Raw genomic sequence first — 25,494 nt, forward strand, 5'->3', positions numbered from 1 at the left:
TGAAGCCGAAAGGTTCTTTTATTCAATGCGCTACGAGCGAGCAGGTGCGGTGGGGGTCAGGTCGACGGTAGTACGTAGCGGGACAGACCCGGTCGCAGCTTCTCGGCTTCGGCCAGGATCACCAAGAAATCGGACAGGTACGGTACGGCAAGCACCGACTGCAGGTACTTCGTGGACAGGGCTCGCCTGCGAGCAATGTCCCGAATGAAAAGGAGAGAAACAAGAATAAGTGACGGGACGTTTAATGAGCAGGAAAAAATGTTGGAGAGGTCGCCATGAAAAGTCTTCAAGCTCTCAAGGCCAGCCTTGGCTACCGACGCAGAGCGCGTTGCATGCTTGGCCTTCGTAATGCCGCCGCGATGGAAACCTTCTTGCTTGCCAATAAATGCGGCAGGCCTTGCTACCGAACAGACGCTGCACTTCCGCTACACTGCCGTACCGCCGGCACGGTCGACGGGGTCGGCCCGCGCGTCAATGAACGACGCTTACGACGTCGCTAAGCTCGAGCACCTGTCCTTCCCCCACGCCGCCGGTATCTCTAGCCGATTAGGAGAGTTTCCGTCGGCGTTTGCTCAGAGGAAAGGGAGTACGCGCGAACAGAGCTGACGGTAAAAGTGTGCGCGCCTTCTTTTCCTGCTGCATTCATCCCCGAAGTTATTCGGAGTAACGCGGAAAAGCCTACGGCCAGCTAACGAGAAAACAACTTTTCATTTTTCTTTCTTTTTTTTCCTCCCATGACGCACTGGCGGACCGAATGCGCGTCGCCGACGTAAGCTTTTGCAGTTCGAAAACAAAACCATTAGCAGTGTCTGCAGGTAGCCAGCGGCTAATGTGCTGTGAAGCACTGCCCATATTTCTGTGGCCTGGTACGCAAGGTAAACAGTCCAGCAAGGAAAAAAAAAAAAAAAAAAGGTTATACGTTCCCTACATACACAGCCTTACAGAATGGTATGTGGCAGTTTCACCATAACCTTATAGCACTCGTGTTTCATAAAACTTGTCTGCATGCATGAAAAACCTGTCAAGCACATTTGCATTTAAGCCTACTTACCATAAACACGTTCCTATCACAGACCTAGAAAGGGTCTCCAAACATTCTGGGTGGAGGACTGCATAGTATGCCTGCCTCAATAGTTTCGAAAATAGAAAGACTGGTAATCTAGACAGGCAATAACAGATACAACACTTACCCTCAGTGGACATAAACAAAACTAACTTTTGAATGGCTGTTCACAGCTATAGATACTCGCGAGGGCCTGTATTTTGTAAGGATCTATTTTGCTGAATTTAATATTTTTGCTTTTTTATCATCCGTCCCACCAAATGGCTTGACCAGTGATAGCAATTTTGTGGTTTCATGCGAGCCAACGACGAAGCGTGAAAAAAAGAAAAAAAAAGAAATTAAAATAATAGTTTAAAAATACAGCACCCTAGCCTCGTAGATAGAGGGTACTAAAATTTAACTAAGCGTGAATGTATGTAGTGGAACTTAATGGTAATTCAATGCAGATTAAGTTAGTATTTTTACTCTGCACTTTCAAGCTGAATGATTAAGTGCCTAGCTGACAAGTTAGATCCGTAAATGACGTCCTCCATTCCAGGATGCGTGTGCGTACAGAGCTAAACAAAACTTGTGGCAGGCAAACAAAACACTGAAACTGCAGCTGAGCTAATGAAGGCCATGCATGAATGACAACAGATCCTCAGGGAGATGCAACGACAAGGCCAGCCACCGTTTGATTCTGGAGTCTCGGGGGTGGGGGAGGGGCATTTCAGTGGCTGCCACAATGGGCCAGATGAGACCCATGGGCGAATGTTTGGAGACCTTCGATCTGAAATAACAAACTACTTAAAGGAACGCTGAATGGTAACACTATAGTCACTTTAGATTGGTGTTCTTTCAACACCCTGTCAGCATTTATTTGGCAGCAAAATAGTGATTAGTACTCACAGAGAAAATGGAGGCCGAACTTTGGTCTTATGAATTTGAAAAAATGACATTTTCTAATGAAACAAATGCAATAATAGACACATTACTGAATAAGAAAACCTGTCTGTGCAGAAGTAATTCAGCGAAGTAATATCAAGGACAGTATATGTGTTACTTCTTTCTCAAGGCTTTAAAGATATGTACTTCCAACCCCCCCCCCACACACACGCAAATATATATATATTTATATATATAAGCAAAATATTTCAAATATGCTGTTTGCCCACACCTTGGGACATACATAGGGTACAGCATTTTCAGTTTAAAGCAAGAAAAAACAAGAAAGTATGGCCAATCCTATTTTTCCCCAGAATTCACTTTGCCTTCAAAGGGGCTCTGCAACCACATTTTGCCCACCAAGTTCTGCATCTTAAGGCATTTCCTTGTGTTACCCCATGACAAGTGCAAAAGAAATTATGAAAACTGACAGAGGAAAACAAAAGTTGTTCAACTTTTAAATTCAGAATAAACGCAGATGACAGAAAGAGGCATACCCTTTCGCATTTCACTCGCCCAACAAGGACTTATGCTGCTTCCAATCAAAATGCGCTTTTCATTCAGCGGTAGCGGAAGCTGTCACCCCATTGTGGCTTTCAAACGACAACCTGTAGCCACGCTTGCTGATAAACGATGTTATCTTAGCGGAGTGCTAGTAGCGACATCTTCTAAGGACTTCTTCAACCACAACACCTCATAAGCATTTGTGTTGCGCCATTGTTGTCACAGAAGGGCAAGAAAGAAATAAGAACTAGCACATTGTTGCTGCCGACGCCATTACACAAGTAGAAAGGTTGAGCTTGGCCCTTGCAGCTTGAGCTTGGCCCCTGTAGTTGATGTTAACGTCACAAGATGGTGCCACCAGTGCCGTTTTCTATCCTTGTCTTCGGTGTACCGGTAAACAGCTAAAGTACGTTTACAGGCAAGTTATAGCTCTCTGATGAGTTTCCCTCACATGATGAAATTGGAACGCAGTGAATAAGCAAGGTGCTGTCCACTGTGTTGACTGATGCAATACCTTTGGAAGAATCTGCATGGCTTGTGGGCCCAGTGCTACGCGACACGAGAGTGCACCAAAGAACACCTATAAACTACTGATTGCACTTAGTGCAAGCCATTGGACAGCTCACCTGCAGTGTCAGTTGTAAAGTTTCTAAAATTTATACTGCGTGCAGCTGCAGCTTCTCATGTAATCTTAAAGAGCATAACATATATTTTTTTGTTGAATTGCAGTGACTACAAGAAAGTGATTAACATATGTGCAGTACGACCTTTGTGCCCAACCAATCAAAATGAACAGCATGAACGTATGCATCGCAAGCCTTCTGCCTCACATTCGCTGCCGAAAACTGCTGTGGTCGGCGTGGAAAATGATTCCTGGAGCAAATAAATATATCAAATATACTTTGATCTTGGCGCTTTCACTGCTGCTGAAGCATCATCAGGTCCTATTGCAGTAAGCAACAGTGAAATAAAAACAACACGCATAATTTGGGGCACAGGGCCCCTTTAAATGAAAAGGGTCAGTGAATTAAGAAAATTCGCAAAGTTTACAGCAACTGAGGGAAGTGAGGGGGGGGGGGGGGGGTGGAGGCAGTGTAGCTGCCTAGCCTCAATATCCAGTTTAATGCAAGGAGCCTGGTGATATCAAGGTCACATGTCAGTCTGCTGCCCAAGCTATCCACGCCTATTTTTTTTTTTCTTTGTGACCATTTTGTTTGTTGCTGTAAGGAAAACGAAAAGCAGAGAGTGGGTGCTGAGAGAGGATGAGGAAGGGCCCTGGCTCAGGTTCTCGCAGTTTTACTGTGACAGCAGTTAAGCGCTTGAAATTGTATTTGGATTGTCTGACCATTCCATTAAAAACTGACGACCGTTGTTTTCACTGACATCACTTTGTCACCGTCAGGTTGCCTCTTCATTCCGAGCTTCACCGTTGCCATAAAGCAAAGAAAAAAGAAAACGTTGTGCACAATCGCCATTACTGGAATTCAAGCACACTTCATTTTTAATGTGCACCTGGGAGTCGAACTTGCTAACCACTCAAGTATCACGCAGTAACAGAGCTGGGAGTGAGAGGTTGTGTGCTCTACACAGACCCTGAAAGCAGTGGCATCTGTGCATGTATTTCGGAGGCCAAGCCAAGCAATACTGTAGTGGACGAAGATTACACAATGTGCATCGCACAGAAATTGATCTTGACAAGCTCCTGCATGAAATTCTTCATTGTCAAGCTCGTGAAGACTGTACCGCTGCTGTTTTCATGTCGGAACCACATAATGTTAGGAACAGTGTCTCATTCTATTTGTGTTTCAGTATCAAATGCACTCGCTCTTAATCCCTGCAAAGTCGCATCACCATATGGCATCACACCCTTGCCAGACAACTTAAGAAATGTTGTTCTAGGCAATGGATGCCACTACGGCAATGAAGAGCAAGATGCAAAGTCTTGCAGCGCGTTTCAGCATCAACAGAATTAGTGAAACATACGCCCCCCCCCCCCCCCCCACACACACACGCACGCACACACACACACACAAGAAAAAGGAAGGGTAAGTCGTGCGGAAATATAAACTGAAGAAAGCGCACCACATTTTGAGAAAACAAGAACACGCAGACCCAAGGCAATGTTGCACTCTAGATGACGCGAAGCGTGCTTGACTTGGCGAGGTAGCAGCAGTAGCAAATAACCTGTAGCTCTTTGCTGCCTGCGCAACGAGGGCAAAGGTGATGAGCGATGCTTGCCAAAGGAAGAATGCTGATGAGAGGTGTGTGTACAGAAAAGTGTGAAACATGTCTAAACGGATTTAAGGCTTCATACCCCTTGCGTTATTCTGGGTGATTCGCCAAGAATGGGCACATATTCAGCAGGACCAGTGTCGAAGTTGTCTGTTTGGCAAGACAGCAACCAGCGCATACCTAATGGCCCAAATATACACGAATACATCTGGCGAGGAAACGCCGATAAATACGAATTCCAGGGAAGAGGTAAAGAAAGGTTTGGCTTAAAGAACTAAAATTCCTGGGCACTAGAAACAAACCTAATGCCGGTGGTTCAAGGCCAGTGGGCAGAATGATACTGCGGACCCACCCTGCCTTAAAAGTATACTGCAAAAAAATTTCGCACTTTGTAAAAAGCTTAGCTTCAGACAGTGAAAACTATACTTTTGAAATACAAGTAAATTTATCACAAAAGGCTGGCAAAAGTACGATTTTGATACTGAAATGGAAAAAAAAAAAAGAAGCCATCATCGCCACTCACTACAAAGCATGCACAACCCAGAATGCTGAAGCATAATGGCGAGTTAGGCAATCGTATTTGTCATCTTTTTTTTTTGTCCACATTTAACCTTGTTGGAGTATTACTTCCACGATGATCGGAATGTTGGGTACTGGCATGGATCCTCGGCGTGGCCTCAGAGATCAGGCGGCACCCATGGCCCACTGGAAATCTCGAAGGTGACATTCTGGGACTTGCGACATATTCGATATGCATTGTCGACTTAGGTGCTGTTAGAGGCTGCTAATAATAAAATTAGACAATTAATAGCCCTGTGGCTTTGCCTACATTGCTTCACTAGTATAAACCATTTGCTTATGACCAATTTCGGTTGGCACTTGCAAAAGTATCCGTGATCTTCTGCCGAAAGTCAGGCTAGCTTCACAGTTCTCGTACCAAGTACGGCCACTGTCGTCAAGAGCGAAACAGACCTGGGAAAGCTTTTGCTGCTCAGTCCACTGGTTAATCTGTGCGACGCATTCATACTTGTCAAGCCAGTCTTCAATGTCTTCGAAGACTGCACCGTGATAGCGATCGGGAATAAATTTTGTCGCAGTTGGCCTTTCACACACTGTAGTACCAGTGCTGGAGTTTGGTGCAGAATTTTAGAAAAAGAGAGAAACTTGGACCTTCATTTTCAATTATAATAATTCACCTATCGGCACACAATTAACTAAAGAATGAGTTTGTAAATAATACTGTATCTTTCTAAACTGATCTAGTGTTTCTCTCAAGTGTCTCTTTAGGGTTCTTGTATAATTATTTAACTACCAATAAAAAGACAATAAACAAATAAAAGGAGAAGCACACAGGTAGACTTCAGTTAATACAAACATACCGTAGTAGCTGACCTACAACCAGTGCTAGGCTGGTTTTAATCCACATCGTTGTTTGTGAATACGAAGCATGGGAAGAATATGTAGAACAGAAGGGTGCGATTTGCAAGGCACTTCTCATAGCATCTCCCTGTCTGTCACTTTTTTCCTGTCAGATGTCTCTATAACTTTTGGTTAACACAGGTAAATCGCACATGTAATATGTTTTATGAATACAGGTATAATGTGAAATAATTTGCTTGAACAAACAAATTTTGGTAAACTTTCTACACTTATTTATGAAAGAACTTGAGAGTTAAGATTTATCAGCATGGATCTTTTCACACCCCTGCACCTGCCAGCCAACACAAGTGACTGATTCAATTAAATTATCTTTTTTCCTGGTCAGAAGAAGCACTTGTACAAAGCCCCTACACAGTTGTTCAACCTAACCTTATGCACTATGTAAGCACATAGAGAAACACTACTTCCTTTCTTTTTTTAAATGGAAGGGTGGCGCCCTCTATGTACAAACACAGGAATCAAAGCATGCAACAGCTTCTTGCAGAGCATGGCCTCGGAGACCATTCTTATAAAGGCATGTAGAATGTGCAGCAAGTCGAAGAAGGAAGACGTGACATGTGCCCCAAGTACAACTGTGTGTGTATTCAAAAGAAAACAGAAGGTCCAAAAGAAATATACAAACACGTAACTATGGCAAGAAGGCAAAAGCAATTTCCAAGGCTATTTGCATCCGAGAAGGTAACCTGTGCATCAGTCGTGCCTTTGCAGTACTACACGATAATGAATTCAAGCTGTTAGTTCCAACGATGACTGCTTTTCATTGCTTTGCCGATGGTACTGTAGACACAAAGTATTGTCTATGGACATGAGGTTCAGACTGTGCTAGACACTATGCACCCATCTTTCACCGGTTTGTCCCGAATAGTAGAAAGACCACCAGCAAAAGAGTGAGCACCAGCACCAGCAAAAGAGTGAGCTAGACAAGAGGGTGAGAATACTTGAGAATGCGTGTCCCAGTCTTATGTTTGAGTGCTTGCCTGTGAAAATAGGACTGACTGTCAGGCTAGTTGGTTTTACTTTACGACTATGGCGACTTAGCACAACGTTGTGGACAGACACAAACAACAAGGCGCCCGCTTCCGAGTATCATTTTATGAATGTCCCTCTCTGACACGTGCAATTTTTATGTCGTTCGTTTCTTTCATAGTGATGCGGTGATGTGACGAGGCACATGCGCACCAAATGGTGCATGCATCGCTGGTTAGTCTTCTGTTAGTGAACAGTCGACAGCAGGGTTCATCCTTGTCAGTTTCTTGTTTGCGCCTGCTAAGCTTTGCGCTAAGTTATTGTAGTTAGATTGTGACAACATACAGGAGGCTATGATTTTTCCCACGTGCTTTCCTTATCTGCTGCCTTTTATGATGCTGATTAGCGTTTTACCTGGAGCGGGAGGCACACTGGATGAGCGCGGCTGCCTTGACGCGCAGGTGCCTCTGGAAGGCCTGCAGCATCTGCTCGGCGGCGGCGGTGGTGGGGGCTCGTCCCAGCTGCTGCACAAACTGCGACACGTGCGACTCCGCCGACGGAGTGCGCGCGGCCTTCAGCCTGCGCGTGGACGCCAGAGGAGTGAAAATTCTGGGAATGTGGGGATATACACGGGCTGTCATCATCAGCACCGACAAGAAGATCATCGTGATCACCATCATCATCACATTCCATACCCCTGCAGGAAAAAAGGCATATCTTGGGGATCTCCAATTACTCCTGTCTTGCACCAGATGACTCCATCATATGCCTGCAAGTTTTCTAACCTTACCACGCTAGTGTAGTTCTCTGCCATTTTCAACTGCACAGAATGTGACGCACAAGATGATATTTGAGCTTATACAATTATGCAAGTATTTATTACTTTAACTTATCACTTCTGAGTGATTAGCTAGTTAATGCTAATGGGAGAAAAATGATCCAGTTTGCAGAAGATGAATACTAACAAAACACCCTTGGTACTACGCTCATACATTCTAGCTCCTTTATTCTTAAAAAGCTTGGCCCGCATTAGCTGGGACACCCTGTACGTGCAAGGATACGGTATAAAGGCGGCATGCTTGCTCTGCTTGTGTAACCAATGGGAAAAGCGTGAGTACGCACTTGCGTGTCAGGGGACCCTGGTATCCCACGTGTAGTGGGCACTGCCAGACTCGTCCCTGTGCCATGTCCACCACTGTGGACGGATGTGGAGACCAGATGAGCTCGCGGGCCGAGAGGGGGCTCCCGATTGACCCCCGAACCAGTCCCTACAGGAAGCGGGGGTGGGGATGGGAGGGGGGAACAAAGTTTAGCCAGAAGAGCAATGGTGCAGCCGCCATGTATTTTTGTGCTAGATATAGTTAGCGAATTCAGGGCTGGGCAAAGATACTTCGCAATCGTATCATGATATGATACAAGATACTACCGTAATTATTGTATCTGATACGATACATTCCATTTGTATCTTAATATACTTCAACACATTAGCAAATTTCTTATTGTATATCTATAGACCGTAGCAGCAAATGGGTATTCACAAAAATGTTTGCTTGGAAATTTCTTAACTCCGACCAACCTTGTTTCATTTGAATGAAATGTCTGTTGGTATCTCAAAATTTTCGTCTTTCTTCCTCAAAGTATAACATTTGCATTTAGAAACAGTTTATTGGAGTTGCTTTAGCTACTTAACATGAAAGCTCTTTATATGCTGAGCTGCCAGTGGATTTTGCTTGTGGCTTTCGTAACTGATGGAAGTCGCTGCTCCGTTTGCTGGCCGGCTAAAGGGTCACCATCTTACTACAAGAACGTCTATAAGAAGCCTCTGCACAATGGCACAAATGCTACTGTGGAATTTTACCTTGTTTGTAAACGTTTTACCACATGCATTACTGGATCACCGGACAGTTGTACTATAGCAACAATGCTGGTAGTGCCATTTCTTGGTGACGCATTATGTGTACAAAGAGCACACAAAGCTGCAATGACCCTTCATAGTCTATATATTCGTTAGTCTAAGCATTCGTTAGTGAAATATTCATTAACGTGCAATCACTTTACAATATTTCTTCTAGGAGAGACCTTGTGCAGCCCAAAAACATTTCATACGTATTGCAGTGGCACAAAGTGTCGCAGGATACTGCCGCTATTCACACTACTGCCACTCATAGCTCCGATTACCTGGTGATTTGTAAAAGTAAGCAATTTAAGGGTGAGCTAAAAAAAAAAGAAATATGTCTACGTAAAACAGAAAGGCGGTTCCATATCACATAATCACATCGGATATGTAGAAACACGATACAGGTGGCACCACCAAGAGCTATGGCATGAAGCATGAAGTATTGTCAACCTACCTGTTAAGGTCAGACAATAGAAAACACAGTGCCTGTGGAAATTTACGTGGCTTAGTGGCAGCAGTATCAGCTTGAGAAGCGGAGTTGAGCCAACGTTTATAGCTGGCTGAATGTTTGTTGTTGTTGTATGGATTTTATTGGCGCAAGGGCCAGATATGGCTAAAGAGTGCCAAGTAAAAGATATGTTTATGTTGTGACAGCCCCAGTATCTTGTATCCTAGGATACACAATACATTCTTTCATGTGTTGGAAATACATATACCGATACACATCTTGCCAGACATATCTTGATATAGATACAAGATACCCAAAGAGTATCTAAGATACATGTATCTTCTCAGCACTGTTAGTGGTACAGACGTCACTATTAGGTCAAGGTGAATCAATCGATAACTTAACTTGACTTAATGTTTACATAATACATCTAAAATATCCATTTCACCTAATCGGTGTGGATGTTCTTGTTTGTTTATTTATTTATTTATTTATTTATTTATTTATTAACACTGTAATGTTAAAAAGATCATAGCAGGGTGGGTACAGAAGACAAAAAAAAAATACAGGCGTGAACAAACAACAAAAATACAAAATACAATAACCACAATGCAATTACAATGCAAAAATACTATTTATAGATCTGTATAATGGTTGCATGTATAGCTTAGAAGGAAGGAGGCAGTGGAATTGGTGGAATTTCACTGGTGCGAAAAAGGACGTCTGCCACGAAGCGTAACGATGGCTGTATCTGTGTGACTGTCCTCACACTCGGCCAAGAAAGAGGCTGAATGCATGCATAGCTTAGAAGCCTACCTGCAGTTGAAGACCTGGCAGGTAGCAGGGCTCAAGAGTGTCGCCCCACAGGGAGCAGAACAGCTCCTCGTGGTCCAGGAGACCTCGCAGGGCATTCAGGGCCGGTTCCACCTACGTTTTTTACGTCAACTTTCAGTAAAAAATTTCTACTTGCTGCCGGTTTATTTAATATTATTTTTGCTCAAGTTTTATAAGCTTGCCTTTTTTTTCTTCCTGGTGCTAATCACTCAATACAAAACTTCCCATCCCTCTACGACCCAGGTGCCATTAATGCTATATGGTGCTGATACCGAACTAAGTCTTTGCAGCAGGGGCGGTGTTCTAGAGCGATCGCCTTCGGGGATACAATCACGCTGGCGAGATTTCCCATGACTTACCACCAGATGCGTTGAAGTATCTGGCCAACAGCACGTCTGGAATTGTGCTAAGATAGTGAGCTCTGTACAGTGCTGGAAATGCTGTTGGCCATGTACGCCAACGTGTCCTGCGCCGAGTCATTTGATCTTTCAAATTCTTGCGATTGTGATTGTATCCCTGAAAGTGATCGCTTGAGAATACTACCATAGTTAGCTTCTCAATGACAAGATGTGCATGCATTAGTGTATGTCAATTTTCTTTTTCAGTCGAAACACACAAGTAAACGTGTCGAGTTTTTGCAAATGAATGATGGGTACTGAAAAAAATGTCGTCTTGCCACGAAACCGGAACAAAAACAAAGCAACAGCTAGTAAAGCAAAAAATATGTTGTGGTTGGAATGACTGAAAGAAAGCGTTAGTTCTTTGACTTTGATTAGAAGGAACCAGGCAGCAAACGAGACTCACCTGAGCAGCACTGTCACCGATGACGATGGAGCATCGCTGTGTCTGCAGGTGCGACTGGAGGGCCCGGCGAATCAGCTCCTCTGGCAGACGATCGCTTCGGCTCAAAGCGTTCACCGACGCCTGCACGGTCAATGTGCGACTTACTACAGATGGGTGCGGTGTCTCTGCTTGCTGCGCGTAATTCGTATTCCCTTGCACTTCCATTTATTGAGCAGTATCAGTGTTACCATATTTCTGTGTTTATGTGAGACACACTACCATCAGATTGTTGTCATGTCACGAATGCTGTTACTCATTCCAGAACGACAGGCCCGTTTTATCTGAATGCGCGCTATAGACGCAGGAACCTTCAGGTTTATTTCAGATTTGCAACACCTTTCGTTCAACCTAGAATGCTGGATGACCACACTGTATAGATAGGGCCTAAATGTGTGCCGTGACACTTGATTCGACAACCGCTAACCACGTCGTCACTACAGCTACTCTAATGTTGTGCTGTTTCTTTAGCGAGCGCAAATGCCATAGCACGAGTAGTTATAGTTTCATAACAAGCTGTTACAATTATTGTACATTGGAGACAGCATTTCGCATGCTGTTCTATAGTACGGGCCAGACCACTGTTAGAGATGGAACACTGGCTGCCAGATGTGTTTTTGAAGTGTTATAACTATGGGAGAAAGGCACCATTCTGAAGCCTCTCCACTTTCCGGCATTCCCGTTCACAGAACAGTTCCGCAGCGCCACACTCTTTGACATATGTACACCCTTTGAGATGTATATCTGCCACACAATGATAATCGTCATCTGCCTTGCTTGCCTTTCCTTCCTTGAAAACGCCGCGCCCGCTACTTTCCTGTCAGGAATGCTATGTCATGCTGATAACGCGCATGCTGTTCGTTACTGGAAAGTACTGGGCTCGCAGCGTTAAAGAAAGGAGATGCGGACAAGACAGATGACAATTGTTGTTGTGTGGCAAGATACAACCCAAAGGATGTAATTTTGCTTAAAAGTACACTCTTCCCTATGGCTAATTGTGGGGAAATGCCATCGCTTAGCCCAGTGCAGGCAACATGCAAACAAGCTGCGCCCTTCCTCACCCTTCGATCGAGTGTCCTGGTAGACAGCAGGGACGAGGCCAGCTGGAAGTAGCGGTGCAGTAGCGAGGTTGCACTGCTCAAGTTCTTCATCAGGTCGCGCTGAAATGAAACAAGCACCGAATGCAACAAGCACTGAGTGTTATTTCAACAGGCATGCTGCACAAGATTGATTCGTTGAATGATTGATTGATTTATGCAGCTAATTACCATATTTGCACGAGTCCACTGCGCCGCCAATTGTAATGCGCAGTTATATTGCAGCCCAAATATAAAAATAAATAACTTGGTGCTGATTCTACCGTGCACATCCAGTACTGAAACTTGAGTCAACGCATACCATGTTGAAACGATATTATGGAACAAACAGAGGCACACAGACGCGCACGTGGCTGAATCTTAGCAGCTAGTGGCTATCAGGATGCGATGACGCCTCCTTTTCGCCATCTGCCGACCACAGAAAGTCGAGCTCCATTTAATGCATTAGTAATGGCACACTTCTGGAGGCTCCACTGTCTGCGGGAGGGCATTCTACGCACCACGGATTGAGCTTGCGCTGTCTCCAAGCATCCCTTTCTTCATATGAACAACCCATTCGATGGCAGCGTCGCAACTGCCTTGAGTTATTTTCTTTTAGTAAGAATCGGTTTTATTCTTGATTTTGAGTAGAATCAGTTCCAACTGTAAGGCGCATCGTGGTATAAACTTTTTTAAAACAGGGTTGAAGTACCTCAGACAGGCTGGCCAACGTTTCGATAGGTGGACCTATCTTCGTCAAAGGCGGCCTCGTCATCCTCGGCGTGTTAGTTTTAAAGGGTTAGTGCAGTGACGTCACGTGCGGGTGTTGTCGCTGGCGGCTGGTTTTAAAGAGAGAGATTACAAGAGGGAACAGGCGCTGTCGTCCGACGTCTGTGAGCCTCATTCTCAAGACGAAGGGACAAGAGCGTGAGAGTGGGCACGCGGGGAGGAAAGAAAAGAAATAGAAGCAGAAAAAAGGGGAAAAAAAAAGCAGGGGGGTGCCAGGGCCGTACCAAGACACAACAAAGGGGGGGGGGGTGAAAGAAAAAGAAAGAGAAAAATGAAATCTTTAAGAAATACGGGGGCTTGGGAGCGTGTTGGGGATGCGAAAGGTTAGGAGGTAATCCGGGGGAGTCGTTGGCGGCATGTTTTTGAGGCATTGGAACGGCCGGTCAAGCAATAGGTCGAGTAATTTTGAAATAGTTAAGGTGGCGACAGGGAGTCTGCGGTGCAATGTGTGGGGTGACTGAAAGGCAGCGGCATGGTCTTTCAAGGGGCACTGCCCCACGCGCTTAACGTAGGTGTCGTTACGGCGGCATCCAGAAGGCGATGGTTGAGGCGCCGAAAAAGGCATATTGACTTCGGAATGTGTTGTCGAGGGGGTTTCAAAAAAAAAAAAAAGACTAAAAAAGGGGTAAGGGGGAAGGGGGGGGGGCGAAATCGGTATAGCAAACAGGAGGGCGACGCGTGCAGAAGCGGGCGCGGGCAAGTGTACATGGAAGAAGGGGATCGTACACTTGGTATAGACGTAAAATCCTGAAAGAGTACATTCTCTACACGCTCTTGTCCCTTCGTCTTGAGAATGAGGCTCACAGACGTCGGACGACAGCGCCTGTTCCCTCTTGTAATCTCTCTCTTTAAAACCAGCCGCCAGCGACAACACCCGCACGTGACGTCACTGCACTAACCCTTTAAAACTAACACGCCGAGGATGACGAGGCCGCCTTTGACGAAGATAGGTCCACCTATCGAAACGTTGGCCAGCCTGTCTGAGGTACTTCAACCCTGTTTTAAAAAAGTTTATACCACAGTGTGCCATTCCATCTGCCAGCCCCTTTCTTGTGTAAGGCGCATAGAAATTTGAATGCACGTTTTATTTTTTTAAAAAGTGCACATTAGAATCATGCAAGTACGGTGATGTCCCAATGCAACATCGGGGCTATGAGAAGCACAGGAGCAGAGGATTCCAGATTAATCTTGGCCACCTGGCTCTTAAAGTGCACTTAAACCCAACTGCACAAGCATTTTTTTGCCTTTCATCCCCGTTGAAGTGCGGCCATGGCCAACCTTTTTTCTCAGCCAAACATTGTATCCACTAAGTCACAACGAGTGTTACGTAAGAGTACTAGGCAGACTAATAAACAGTAAGCACGGATGTTATAAGCCTGGATGTGTTCCATTATTTGAAGTATGTCTTTATTCCACACTCCATGTGTGAAATCGAGGTTCCATGGCACAAAAAGGAAATGCCATGAAGGATACATGCGGGGGGATGTGTGAATATTTGAAGTTTAAAATACAAATGAAATACTTTTCTCTAAAAATTGAAGAATACAATTTGGCATTTTAATATTTTATCATAGCTGAATATACGAGTGTACTGTGGTTATTGGAGTCTACCCATTGTTCACCGGCTGCTTCAAATAGCAATTAATTTGATTTCATGCTACCATTTGCTGGCCTCCTGGTTAGCCACAATAGTAACACTACTGCCCTGACAAAGTGAGAGTTCTGGGTTCAGTAAACCAACCAGTATTATTTTTTCTTTGACTGCAATGTTCGATTTCCCACAACACCGATGTGGCTTCTTTAGGACACATAAATCCTTTCATAATATTCTGCTAGAGTTGAATCCGTGGCAATGTTTTTTTATGCACAAACATACCCAACGCAAATATGCATTGAAATTCACACACAGAAAGAAAGCCTGATGCATCAGAGATAGCTTCGAGAGAGTTTGCTGATGGGTTAATTGGTGCATGGTCTGCACTAAGGTTTGAATCTGAGCTAGTTGGTATGGCAACATTTTTGGAGGGAGGAGCCCCCCCCAATAAATGGAACAAAGTAGTGGCAGACAGCGCAAAAAGAAAGCAGACACGCTGTGAATGTGTCTGCCACTTGCTTGTCCCATCTTTTGCACTACTTCCTTCAAATGTGGTACATGGAGTTTAAAGTAAAAACAGCATGAACTCATTAGTGTGTGCTGTTTTTCTTCTAAACATCCTGTACACAAACTTTTTTTTTTTTAATAGTGTGCAACAGCCTCAGGTCTGGTGTTGGCCGATGAGCCAGTATCCAGTCCATTCGGCCGCACGGATGTCACGCACCCCGGGTGCCTGGCAGACGAGCGCCACTCGGGCCAGGCTCAGGTCGGTGAGGGGCAGCAGGAGCCAGAGGTCGGCCAGCGCCCGCATCGGGAACAGTGCGGCCAGGCACACGGGTGCCCCGGCCGAAAGGTCAAAGGTGACAGCGTGCAGGGCAGCCCGCTTGTCTGGAAGCAGCAGCAGGCAGGACCGCGTGCCCCGCCGCTCCAGGCCCCCGTGCAGCAGCTGCAGGACGCTGGCTGCGTGCACATCGTACTCCTCCTCGCGCCGTGACGCCTGTACGTGCGCAGCAAACTTTGTGGGCCCACTCGCAAAAAGAGTTTTCTTTATTTTTTAGTGCAATTGGGACTGGGGACGAACTTTCCCTGTGGCCTTTCAATTCAATCCTGTGAGCGTTACGACAGCACGTACCAACAGCGTACATAAACAATTTTCAAGATGTTAAGCAGGCTTTACTGCGCAGCTTGACGATATCGAGTCGTAATGCTCGCACTGAAATGACAGTGAACAGTCAAACGCATGCCAAGAAATTTATGGTATATTTAGGTGGTCATTTCAGAGTGCTCTGTAAATGCCACAAATGTTACATAAAAGGCCAGCCACCAAGCGTTACCACTAGCATAAGCCGGCTCCACCGATAATGGATCCAGATTTTCACTGCCATACCCGATTATTCTTGTAAAGCTTTAACTACATTTGAAGCCCTTCTAGAGTGCTCTCAAATGACCACCTGGATATGCCACTAATGTCTTTCACACATATCTTTAAAAAAAAATGCACAAGCAGCACACATGTTCATCATATAAGCATTATGTTTACCATCATGCTTTAGGCATGAAATATTGCAGGAAAGCTTCTCTGCCACTCATGCAAAGGGTCTATAGCTTTATTTTAAAGTGAATGGTAAAGAGCAGACAAGACTACCTGCACATAAGATATTTGCACAAATAATAATGCTACATCTCCTTCTGTGAAATCACAAGCTTGATAAAGCATTGTATGCAGGCTGAGGTTGATATAACACAGCATTTTTTTCTTTCTCTTTTTTGCTCTTCAATACTTGGTGACCTCAACAACCAGAGGACAAAGCTGCATAGAAAAGACAGCCTCTCTGTGTAGGGCAGTTGCTGTACGATCTGTCAAATATATCATGAAGTTCGTTCTCATCATTTTTTTTTTGATGGAAGCAGTCACCAGCAAACAACAACAATGTAGAAGACTATTCGTGATCAACTGTAGGTTCAATTATATTTCCACAACAGGTTAGCCGTCATGACATCTTCAAATCTTATTTGTCAATACCAATGTCATAGTTCATTGTCATTGCATTGTCACAAGGTCAACTACTGCAGTTTAGCACGGCTCCTAAAGCTTTCTTTTGAGTGGCTCTCCATATATTTTTGTGTTGTGCCCACCACAATATAAACACAACAGACAGAAACATAATTGGGGCTGTTAAATAGTGGCCATATTGTTAAAAACTTATCAAGAACTATGCAAGAGTCTTCGGCTTTTAAGTAAGAGGCACACAATGCAACAACATCGAGCACCAGCTTGGATACATTGATGCACTGAGCACAACTTGAATGCATCCCTGAAAAATTCCACACAGCTTTCTAATACTGATTTGACATTTTGCAGTAGTACTGCAGGCACGAGCCTTCTACCATAAGTGCACTTAACTGTGCCTTATAGCCTCTGGCTGAGGAATTACTTCTCACTGTATCCCGTCAATGATATTATGTCATTAGTAACCCTGTCTCCTCTTCTAAGTGCTCTTACACTATGTGGTCATACGCTACGCAGGCATACTATGTCGTACAAAATTGCGCCTTCAGTTTTGTCACCATGGGTGTTCTCTTGACAGTGCATGCCTTTCAGGCATTGTCAAAATGCCTCTGCAGTTGCATGTGGCCCGGAAGAACCGGCAATACTCTGTGCACTGGTTTTGTATTTATGGTACAGTACACATAGTTATCCTCTTAGGGCGCAAACTAAATGAGTTGTTTGAAAATTGCCACTTCTTCAGTGAGCTTTGTCATATTTACAGATTGTGGACTCTTTGTGAAGACTCTCTACCAGAATGTCAGATATGAGAAATTTAACCGTTTCGTGTCTAGCACGCCTCTAAGAAACCTATCCAGCTGCATGAAAAATATGGATGACGTAAAACATTGTGAGAAACAATGAAAGATGCGAAACAGCTACGACTTAATGATTCTTAAAACTTATTGTGCGCAAGTAAACAGGGACGAAGAATAGAAGAAACACAAGGACGAGCGCTCGTCCTTGTGTTTCTTCTATTCTTCGTCCCTGTTTATTCGCGCACAATAAGTTTTAAGATGAATTTGTTCCAACTAGGCCGACACGCAGTCTGACTTGATGATGTTGAGAGTGAACACCCAGCCATCTACCTTCTAACTCATTTTACTGAAACTTTTCGGACATAGCATGCAAACTTTTAGGTCAGGTCCAATCAGAAGTGTTTAAATATGTATGCCGCACATTTTAAGTATAATTATTTTGGTCACTGCTTCTCGCTTTGATATGCTATCTTGGTGTACACAATTGTGTAAGTATTGTGTGAAGGGGATATAACTGAGAATCTTTCTGAAGATTCAAAGCAGGAGAGAGGAAAAAAAAAATGTGTTGTATAGTTGTGACATAACTTCTTTTTGCTCTTAGTGTCGCATATTTGTAAACATTTTGTGTGCCCGGTGTACTTCACGATTAGTTTTCCTTTCAAGGCTGTCCTTTTACTCTCCAGTGTGCTTGTACGCAGCCTGCAGGCTCTTGTCAGAAAAGCTCATTCAGGCTTTGGCACGCCTCACGAATGCGCCTTGCCTCCCGTTCTGGTGAATAAGCCATGTTACTATTATTACCACTGCACCAGCGCATTGCTGAATCAACGCTGGGGTTGCGTAAAGTCTAGCACGTCCAGACCTGCTGCGGCGCCTCTCCCCGAGACAGGAAGCCTTCGGGGTTCTCGAGAAACTGGTGGCACTTGAGGAAGTGCGGGCCGCACTGGGCCAACTCGGGACCGCTGACGCCGCTGATGGCGCCAGGACACTGCATGCGCCATCGGAACACCAGCTGCGGTCCCATCACGTGGTCCCAGGATGAGAGGTACACGCCCAGCACACCGCACTCGGACGTCATGCGTCCGCACACCCCACTCGCCACCGAGGCCGCTGAAGCGCCATCTGGTGCAAGGGAACATAAAGGTGCACGTGAGGCAGCAAACGTTTAGAGACCACGGCACCACCAAAACAATTTATCAGTCGTAATAACATCACAGGGAGGGCTTGAATTATTCAGCTTCAATAAAATAGCACTTCGTTATAAAGAAGTTCCATCCGACACCAAGAAACCTTCATTACATCCAATATTCGCCATAAACATATATTTGCTAAATGCTAATATCAGTGAGGAACATTTTAGATTCGCTTTGTTATATCCGATAATTCGTTATGCCACTGTTCTTTACATTGGAATTTGACTGTATAATCTAACACAGCATGACTGAAAGAAGGACAAAGCACTTGTTCTGTTGTGTGTGCGGGTGTGGTTTTTTTTCTTTCTTTTTTTGTGTTCTTGTGTCAGCTGGACTGTTTCAGCTTATATTAAATATTTACAATGACACATCCATGGAATGTTAAGTTGCATCAGCACACTGCGTTGGCCAAACACCCAGATGTGGACTAGTTGATTTCAGACTACATGCCAGGGCTGCAAAAAACATTTATGTGGCACCAGTGGTTTTCAGACTTTTGCTTGCAACTGTGCCGTCAGAGATAAATGAAAGAGCAACAGAAGAAACAGGAACGCTGATTCAGAGACTCTAATGATCATCCTGCCGACACTGCCCTGATGACTGATCACACACTCTTCAGAGCTTCACGTACATAGGATACAACTAAGGTTGTTGACTGTCCCGAATTCAGGTGCAACAGTCCCGGATTCTCAGTAAAAGTCCCAAATCCTGACCTGATCCAGTCGGGACGGTTAAATGTCCAGACGTTTGCTTTTCTTTCTACTGAATAGCAACCAATAAACCACATTTCTTTTTTATAATGCCTGACAGCTTGATTGCAAATTCTTCTCTTCTATCTTCTATTGCATTATCAAAAAACATAAAAGTGGTTTCATGTTTTGTTAAGGTTATAGTTTTGCTTTAGGGCCTAACTGTTCCCAGTACCTCTATCTGCATTGGCTGTGAGGCCAGGCTCCCAAGACCTTTGCTTCTGCAAATGGCCTATCATCAAGTCTATCCAAGGCACACTGGAGAGTCTTCAGTACCTGAAGGTGACAGACTTGAGTGACCAACTGTTGACATGCTACAGCTTAGTGCATGTGAAAGTGCAATGAAGACTCTTCTCTCTCTCTTTCTTTCACTCCCCCATCCCCCTCTGCACGTGTAGGGTAGCAAATTGGACTAAGTCTGGTTAACCTCCCTGCATTTCTTTCCTCTCTCTCTCTCTATCTGTATTGGCAGCCTTGTTAGTTAGGCAGCTACTGCACCTTCCTTGTTGTAAATTGCGATATAGTGGGACTAAAAAAATGTGTTGTTGCTGCACATATGGACTGGTGGCTCCTGGCACTGACAGGGTCAGTTGTTGTTAGGCTGAAACTTGTGAATGCATAGAGGTTTCATCCTGTATTCTCCTTCTCAATAACAAAACACAATAATTTGCCTGGCAAGGGATTTAGACCAGCTTAGCTTCTCTATATAAATTACAGCTGCACATGTACTGTGTGACCATCACCTTTTACACTCGAACTTGGTTATGATGAAAATGCTTCTATTTAAAAAGATAGCGTGATATGTCAGGCACTTCGACGTACCCAAACTTGCCTATAATGACATTAAACTGTGATGCATTCCTTATAGATTTGCTATGTCCAGTTTAGAAATGAAGCAAGGAAGGAATCCACTTACTGAAGGCAAAACTATTTGTGGTAGACACCAGTTTTTGTATGTGCCTTGAAATGTTCCTCAGAGTCACTAGGGGTGGCGTTTTTGATGTGCAAGACTCTGCAGACCTGCTCCAGTCTGCTTCCATAGATGACTTTATTACGCTGGCAGCAGATGGCTTGTGTTCAATATAGCCAATGTCCAGATTGTTATGATGCAGTTAAATCACCTGAGTGTCAATCACTAAGTTGCATATGTTCGATATTGAGAATAATTTGTTTTATCCGAGTTCATTGTATTCAGGTTCAACTGTAAATGTATTGTACTAATTCGATGTCCACCCCAGAATTCAGTGCAACTTTCATCCATAAAACAGCACTAAATCTACCCCCTGTACTTCTATGCTCAAAAAAATAGCTCCTCAGAGACACCAATATTGAAAGACGTTCACCTCTGCCATGACGCCACGAAAATCAGCGAACGTAATTGGCTGGTGCATCTACGCAAATTTTCTTTGAGTTAGACAGTGGTGTATTAGCCACTGTATCCTTAAGTTTTCATTGACTAAAGTAGCTGTTTGTAATGTTTTTTTTACAGTACACTCAAAACAACATCTAATGAACACATATATAACAAATGATTCAGTATAACACAGTAAATCTAGAATGTTTCTCGCTGACACCAGCATGTAACGAATCTTTGCTTATAACAAAATTCGGATATAACGAAAGTATTTTCGTGCCATATGTGACTCTATTCTGGGCAAGTTCATCTGCAGAAGATGTCATCGATTCTTTCAGCTGTGGACACATTCATGAGCGCTCTGCAGGTTGTGCCACCAGAATGAGCTATTTTATATAACCCCTACAGTTGCTTCAGTTTCCTGTGTGAAGGTTGCCTAAATTTTTCTTAAATGTTCACAAGAGTTGCAACATCCTAACAGTAGCGACAAATAATTATATTGCAAGCATTTTTTTTTCCATCTAATGTCACTGTTACTGCAGAGCTTGGTTCGATGTTCAACATTGTGAGCGGTATTGCTGCAGTAAAAGTGACCTAAAGGGGCCCAAATGGGTGACTCCAACATAAAGGCACCCACGAACTGGTTTAACAAATGCGAATGCTTGCACCTGTATTGTAAACAACATGGCAATACGAGAAAGAACTAAAAGGACTCACAAGCTATGCCATATACATATCTTGTTTAAAGATAATTTGCAATAAAAATAAATTATGAAGGGCTGCTGAAGGTATACCGCAGTATCACCGTTAATTTTCACTGACAAGTGTCTCCTACAGACAACATACCAGGAAAAAAAAATTCTTGCCTAGTTTCAGTATTGAGCCCGAATTTTCTGGCTGAATGTCCTTGGCCAACACTGAATGAGAGGCAGCAAATGTCATTTGTTGGGTTAGAGAAGGAACACAAGACAAGAAAGAAGTTTGGCATGCGGCTCACTGTCTTGTTAAAACAAGGTCAGAGGAGACAGGCTGATGCAAGATATCCAGCTGCACTGGAGTCACACATGTGATGTAATGCAAATGAAATGTACACCTATGGTTCACACTTGGTGAGATCTGTCTATTCAAGTTGAAAACGAAGCCTTAGGTGGCTTGGGGTGAAGCCCACTTCCACTTTCCTGCCTGGGGTTTTCCCCTTATTGCTGAAAAAATATCAGATTTTTGTTCTTTTTGTCGATTATGCTTATTTCTTGACATGTTTTGTACATTTCAATAGAAAATGAAAATTGTTTTGGGGTATTTATATGTCTCGTCCTTAAAGGGTTAACAGTGTAGGCTGCTTCCCTGTCAGGATCCACACTATGCATAAGGTTGTCACAGCAACAACGTAATCATACAAGACATTCACAGCAGCTACAGGAGCTGTAAATGACATGCCTACAATGACACAAATGTATTACAGGTGGATAGGCTGCTATGCTGAAGGGTCACAAACAACACTGAAAATTTTGTTATCAATGTTATCGGCTAATATCTTAACCTGTTAACTCCCACGCTCAAGCTGTACCTGTTGGCAGTTTGCATTGATGACAAAACAAAAAAGACGAGTCTTATTCATTCAGATTGCAATTTATGTTGCTTGCACAAAACAGGCCACACCGTTGTACTCTTTTTGACGTATGAATTTGCGTTTGGACACTCGGGCATGTCAGTTCGTGGTCTACATTTTTTTTATTATCGTGTGTCGAGATGATAATACAGAAGATTCCATTTACGTTGAACTTGAAGGGAAAGAAAAAGAATGTTGTTCTGTTTACTCAAAAGACACGAAAATTTTTTGAACATTTGTTTCTTTGAATGCCACTGAGTGCTTTTAATATTACTGGAATGCAAAGGAACATGCAAAGGAGGCTTCTAAGGATGACGTGCAGCCACCATGTAACACTGCCTGAATTAAATTAAACTTAATCATTACCTATATGGCTTTGTTGCAGTACCGTAGACAACGGACAATCAAGTCTGAAGTAGAGTGGAAGCATGGAGAAAGGAAAAGATTAAAAGGGAGCACCACATAAAACATTGAAGCCTAGTCATAACATAAAGGAAAGTTCATGGTTATATTGTGCTCAGTTTTACACAGACGATATTAAGAAAGGACAGGATGTGGACAGACGTAGCGCTACGTACGTCCACGTCCTGCCCTTCCTTAATATCGTCTGTGTAAAACTGAGCGCAATATAACCATGAACATTCACCAACTAGCCCCCTTCATTGCTTTACATAAAGGAAAGGTTCATGTGCAATGGGCCCTCACCACAATATCGAAGCGATAATTTCTAGCCGCTGAGAGTATGGGAGGGAGTAGGGCAGACAGCGGGTAGCAAGAGCGCTGCTAAGAAATATCGTAAACCAAACAATATCTTGAAGGGTCTGGCAACCATGGAGGGCCTGTTCTCAAGAGTCAACACATGGAAGCCCAAAGAGTGGGAAGGACTGCATCAGAGGAGGGCAACTTGCTGAGTCTAGCTAGTCTTATCTTGTGCTCCCTTAATGTTTTATTTTTTTCTGGCTCCATGAGTGAAAGGGCCTGCACTTGGAAATGTATTCCAATGTGACGTGGTGCTGGGTCTCAATTTTGTAGTGACGCTTTTTAAGATGTTAATGCCTTTTCACACTATCTGCTCAAAAAGCAAAAAGCGGCATAAGGGCATTAGGCATCGAAATAGGCACCACCACAATATCGCAGCCCTGGACTAACTTGTGATTTTCATGATGGAACGCATAAAGTGTAGATGAGACACCATGAAGACGCAACGGAGTGGTGTTGGCATTAATGCTTTGATTTTTGCATCTTGCTTTGAGATGTTTCATCTGCTCTCAACATGCTCCTTTATAAATGTATTAACAGATCGGGATGGTGCACCAAATGACTTGCACATTAGTGGTTACAAGTATACTTAGCAGGGCCGGTATGATGCAAGGATCCCTTACACTCTATTCTATTCCTTTTGCCCACTGTTCACATACCATGGGCCAATCTCAGTGATGATACAGGTAGAACACCACTTGGACCACTGCCAAAGCGCAAAAAAGGCATGGCATTGAAATGAAATCATTACATCATCCCAGCCCAGACTGCCATGCGGGGCTAGTGAGGCAGAGGTACCCATTAGAAGGGTATGCTGTGTAAATTCATTTGCTGAAAATTGACTGTAGTGGTTACTAATATTTGAAAATGAAACATGCCGTATAGTGCAGTGCACCGCATTCTCTCGACAAAAGTTAAAGAATGCAGCCCTTGAAGCAGAATGCAGCTGAACAAAACACGGGCAGGTCAATGTCCCATTAGTACAATGTTCGGCAAGGTTCTGACTTGTGTTGTAGAAGTCCAGGGCGCTTTTTTGGTTGCTGGGTGTATGTCGAACAAACCTTCTCGCGCCTGCGACGTTTGTGCCGAGTCAGTCACGCCGTATTATACCTTTCTCGCGCCTTACAGTGCTCTACTTTCAATATAACATCACTCATTCCCCCCGGGGGGGGGGGGGGGGGGGGCGTGGCAGAAGAGTCCGTAGTAGAGACCCGGCCTGCTCTCCTGGAGAGATATGTTAATTCGCTCATGCCAGGCTTTTGGTATGCTGCTCTCTGTGACCTTTCGAAAGCATTTTTAATGATCCGCTTTGAGGTAAATAAACATCCTTCTGCACAAAAATGTGCAAAAGTCGGTAAGCGTGATCCACGGAGTCAGCGCAACGGAAGCAAAGCAGGTACGTACGACATACCTTTAGACGCAGCGTTATATAATCAGGGGTATTTTCCTGAGGCCTCCGTTTGCCACTTACATGTGCCCTCCTGGAGCAGTACTTGCAAAAACTTTAATATATCGTCCCAACGAGAAAAGCACCCAGCAACGAAAAAAGTGCCCCGCGACTTCTACAACACCAGTCAGAACCTTGTCCAATGTTCTTCATACCTGATATGTTCTCGGTCTCAGTTTAGTGAGCAATATATAAAAACCGCAAGAAAATATCGTGAAAGAGTAACTTCGGCGGCCTTTCATTCGAATGCTGTTCACAACATGTAAATATATCAGTCAAATGTGCTGTTTGTTGGCAACTGAACACTCGTCGTTGCCATGCTGCATATAGCACTAAACTAAATGATGGCACGAAGGCCATCACTGTTACCCGAGCTGTATTCATCGAGGTCATTTCAGGCACGAAATATATCTGGTTACGGTCTTCAGGAAACCTGTGCAAGGTCTGGTCAGCTCTATGAAACCCGTGATTAAACACATCACAAACAGTTTCGGATTACTTCAACTAAACGCTCTTTCTCAAACAATCGACACAGTCCAACCAAATATAACACAAGTTTATTTCTCGCATATTTAGTTTCCCCATTTAGATTGACTTCTTCCCGTAGTCTTGAACTCCCACGCTTTATTTAGTGTGAACTATCCGACGTTATTTCCCGTCTAGTAGCCACTTAATTGTCGAACGACAACAGGCCACAATCGGCTGAGCCAAGCTGCTGGGTTACCGGGCTTGTAACTTATGATGCCTTTTATATGTAGTGCGCTCAAACACGTTCTCTCAATAGCCCCGTTACCTTTCGCTTCAGCCCGCGCCATAGCAGAGGAGATCAGTGACGGTCGATTCCGTGCGCTTCTTCAAATGAACGGCGCCCCTCCATCGGCCAAACAAACGAGCAACAGCTGATCGAATGACGGTGCCCATGACAATGCGTACGAAACCCACGTCAACGCTTATCAAGCAAGTGCTTTGAACGC

General features: G+C 44.0%; 1 protein-coding gene across 1 annotated transcript; it reads right to left on the minus strand.

Moving 5' to 3' along the window:
- On the minus strand, positions 1-25,459 carry LOC139049583 (uncharacterized). The gene is made up of 9 exons (XM_070525140.1): positions 25,314-25,459; positions 18,272-18,531; positions 15,332-15,604; positions 12,210-12,308; positions 11,113-11,232; positions 10,291-10,401; positions 8,252-8,397; positions 7,544-7,708; positions 1-186 (listed from the first exon to the last, which is right to left on the minus strand). Exons 1-9 carry the CDS (start codon positions 25,333-25,335, stop codon positions 57-59), a joined length of 1,326 nt encoding a protein of 441 aa, XP_070381241.1. The 5' UTR covers positions 25,336-25,459; the 3' UTR covers positions 1-56.
- Positions 25,460-25,494: the final 35 nt, after the last annotated feature.

The sequence above is a fragment of the Dermacentor albipictus genome, chromosome 9 (genome assembly GCF_038994185.2).
Source record: "Dermacentor albipictus isolate Rhodes 1998 colony chromosome 9, USDA_Dalb.pri_finalv2, whole genome shotgun sequence".
Classification (NCBI taxonomy): Eukaryota; Metazoa; Arthropoda; class Arachnida; order Ixodida; family Ixodidae; genus Dermacentor; species Dermacentor albipictus.

What these genes read in the sequence shown, in the direction of transcription:
- LOC139049583 (XM_070525140.1), bottom strand. Translation starts at nt 25,335, where the DNA reads ATGGCGCGGGCTGAAGCGAAAG. An exon ending in GGCGCGGGCTGAAGCGAAAG is followed by an intron (nt 18,532 to 25,313) that starts GTAACGGGGCTA and finishes CCCTTGCACCAG; the next exon opens with ATGGCGCTTCAGCGGCCTCG. An exon ending in TCGGTGACAGTGCTGCTCAG is followed by an intron (nt 10,402 to 11,112) that starts GTGAGTCTCGTT and finishes TAAAAAACGTAG; the next exon opens with GTGGAACCGGCCCTGAATGC.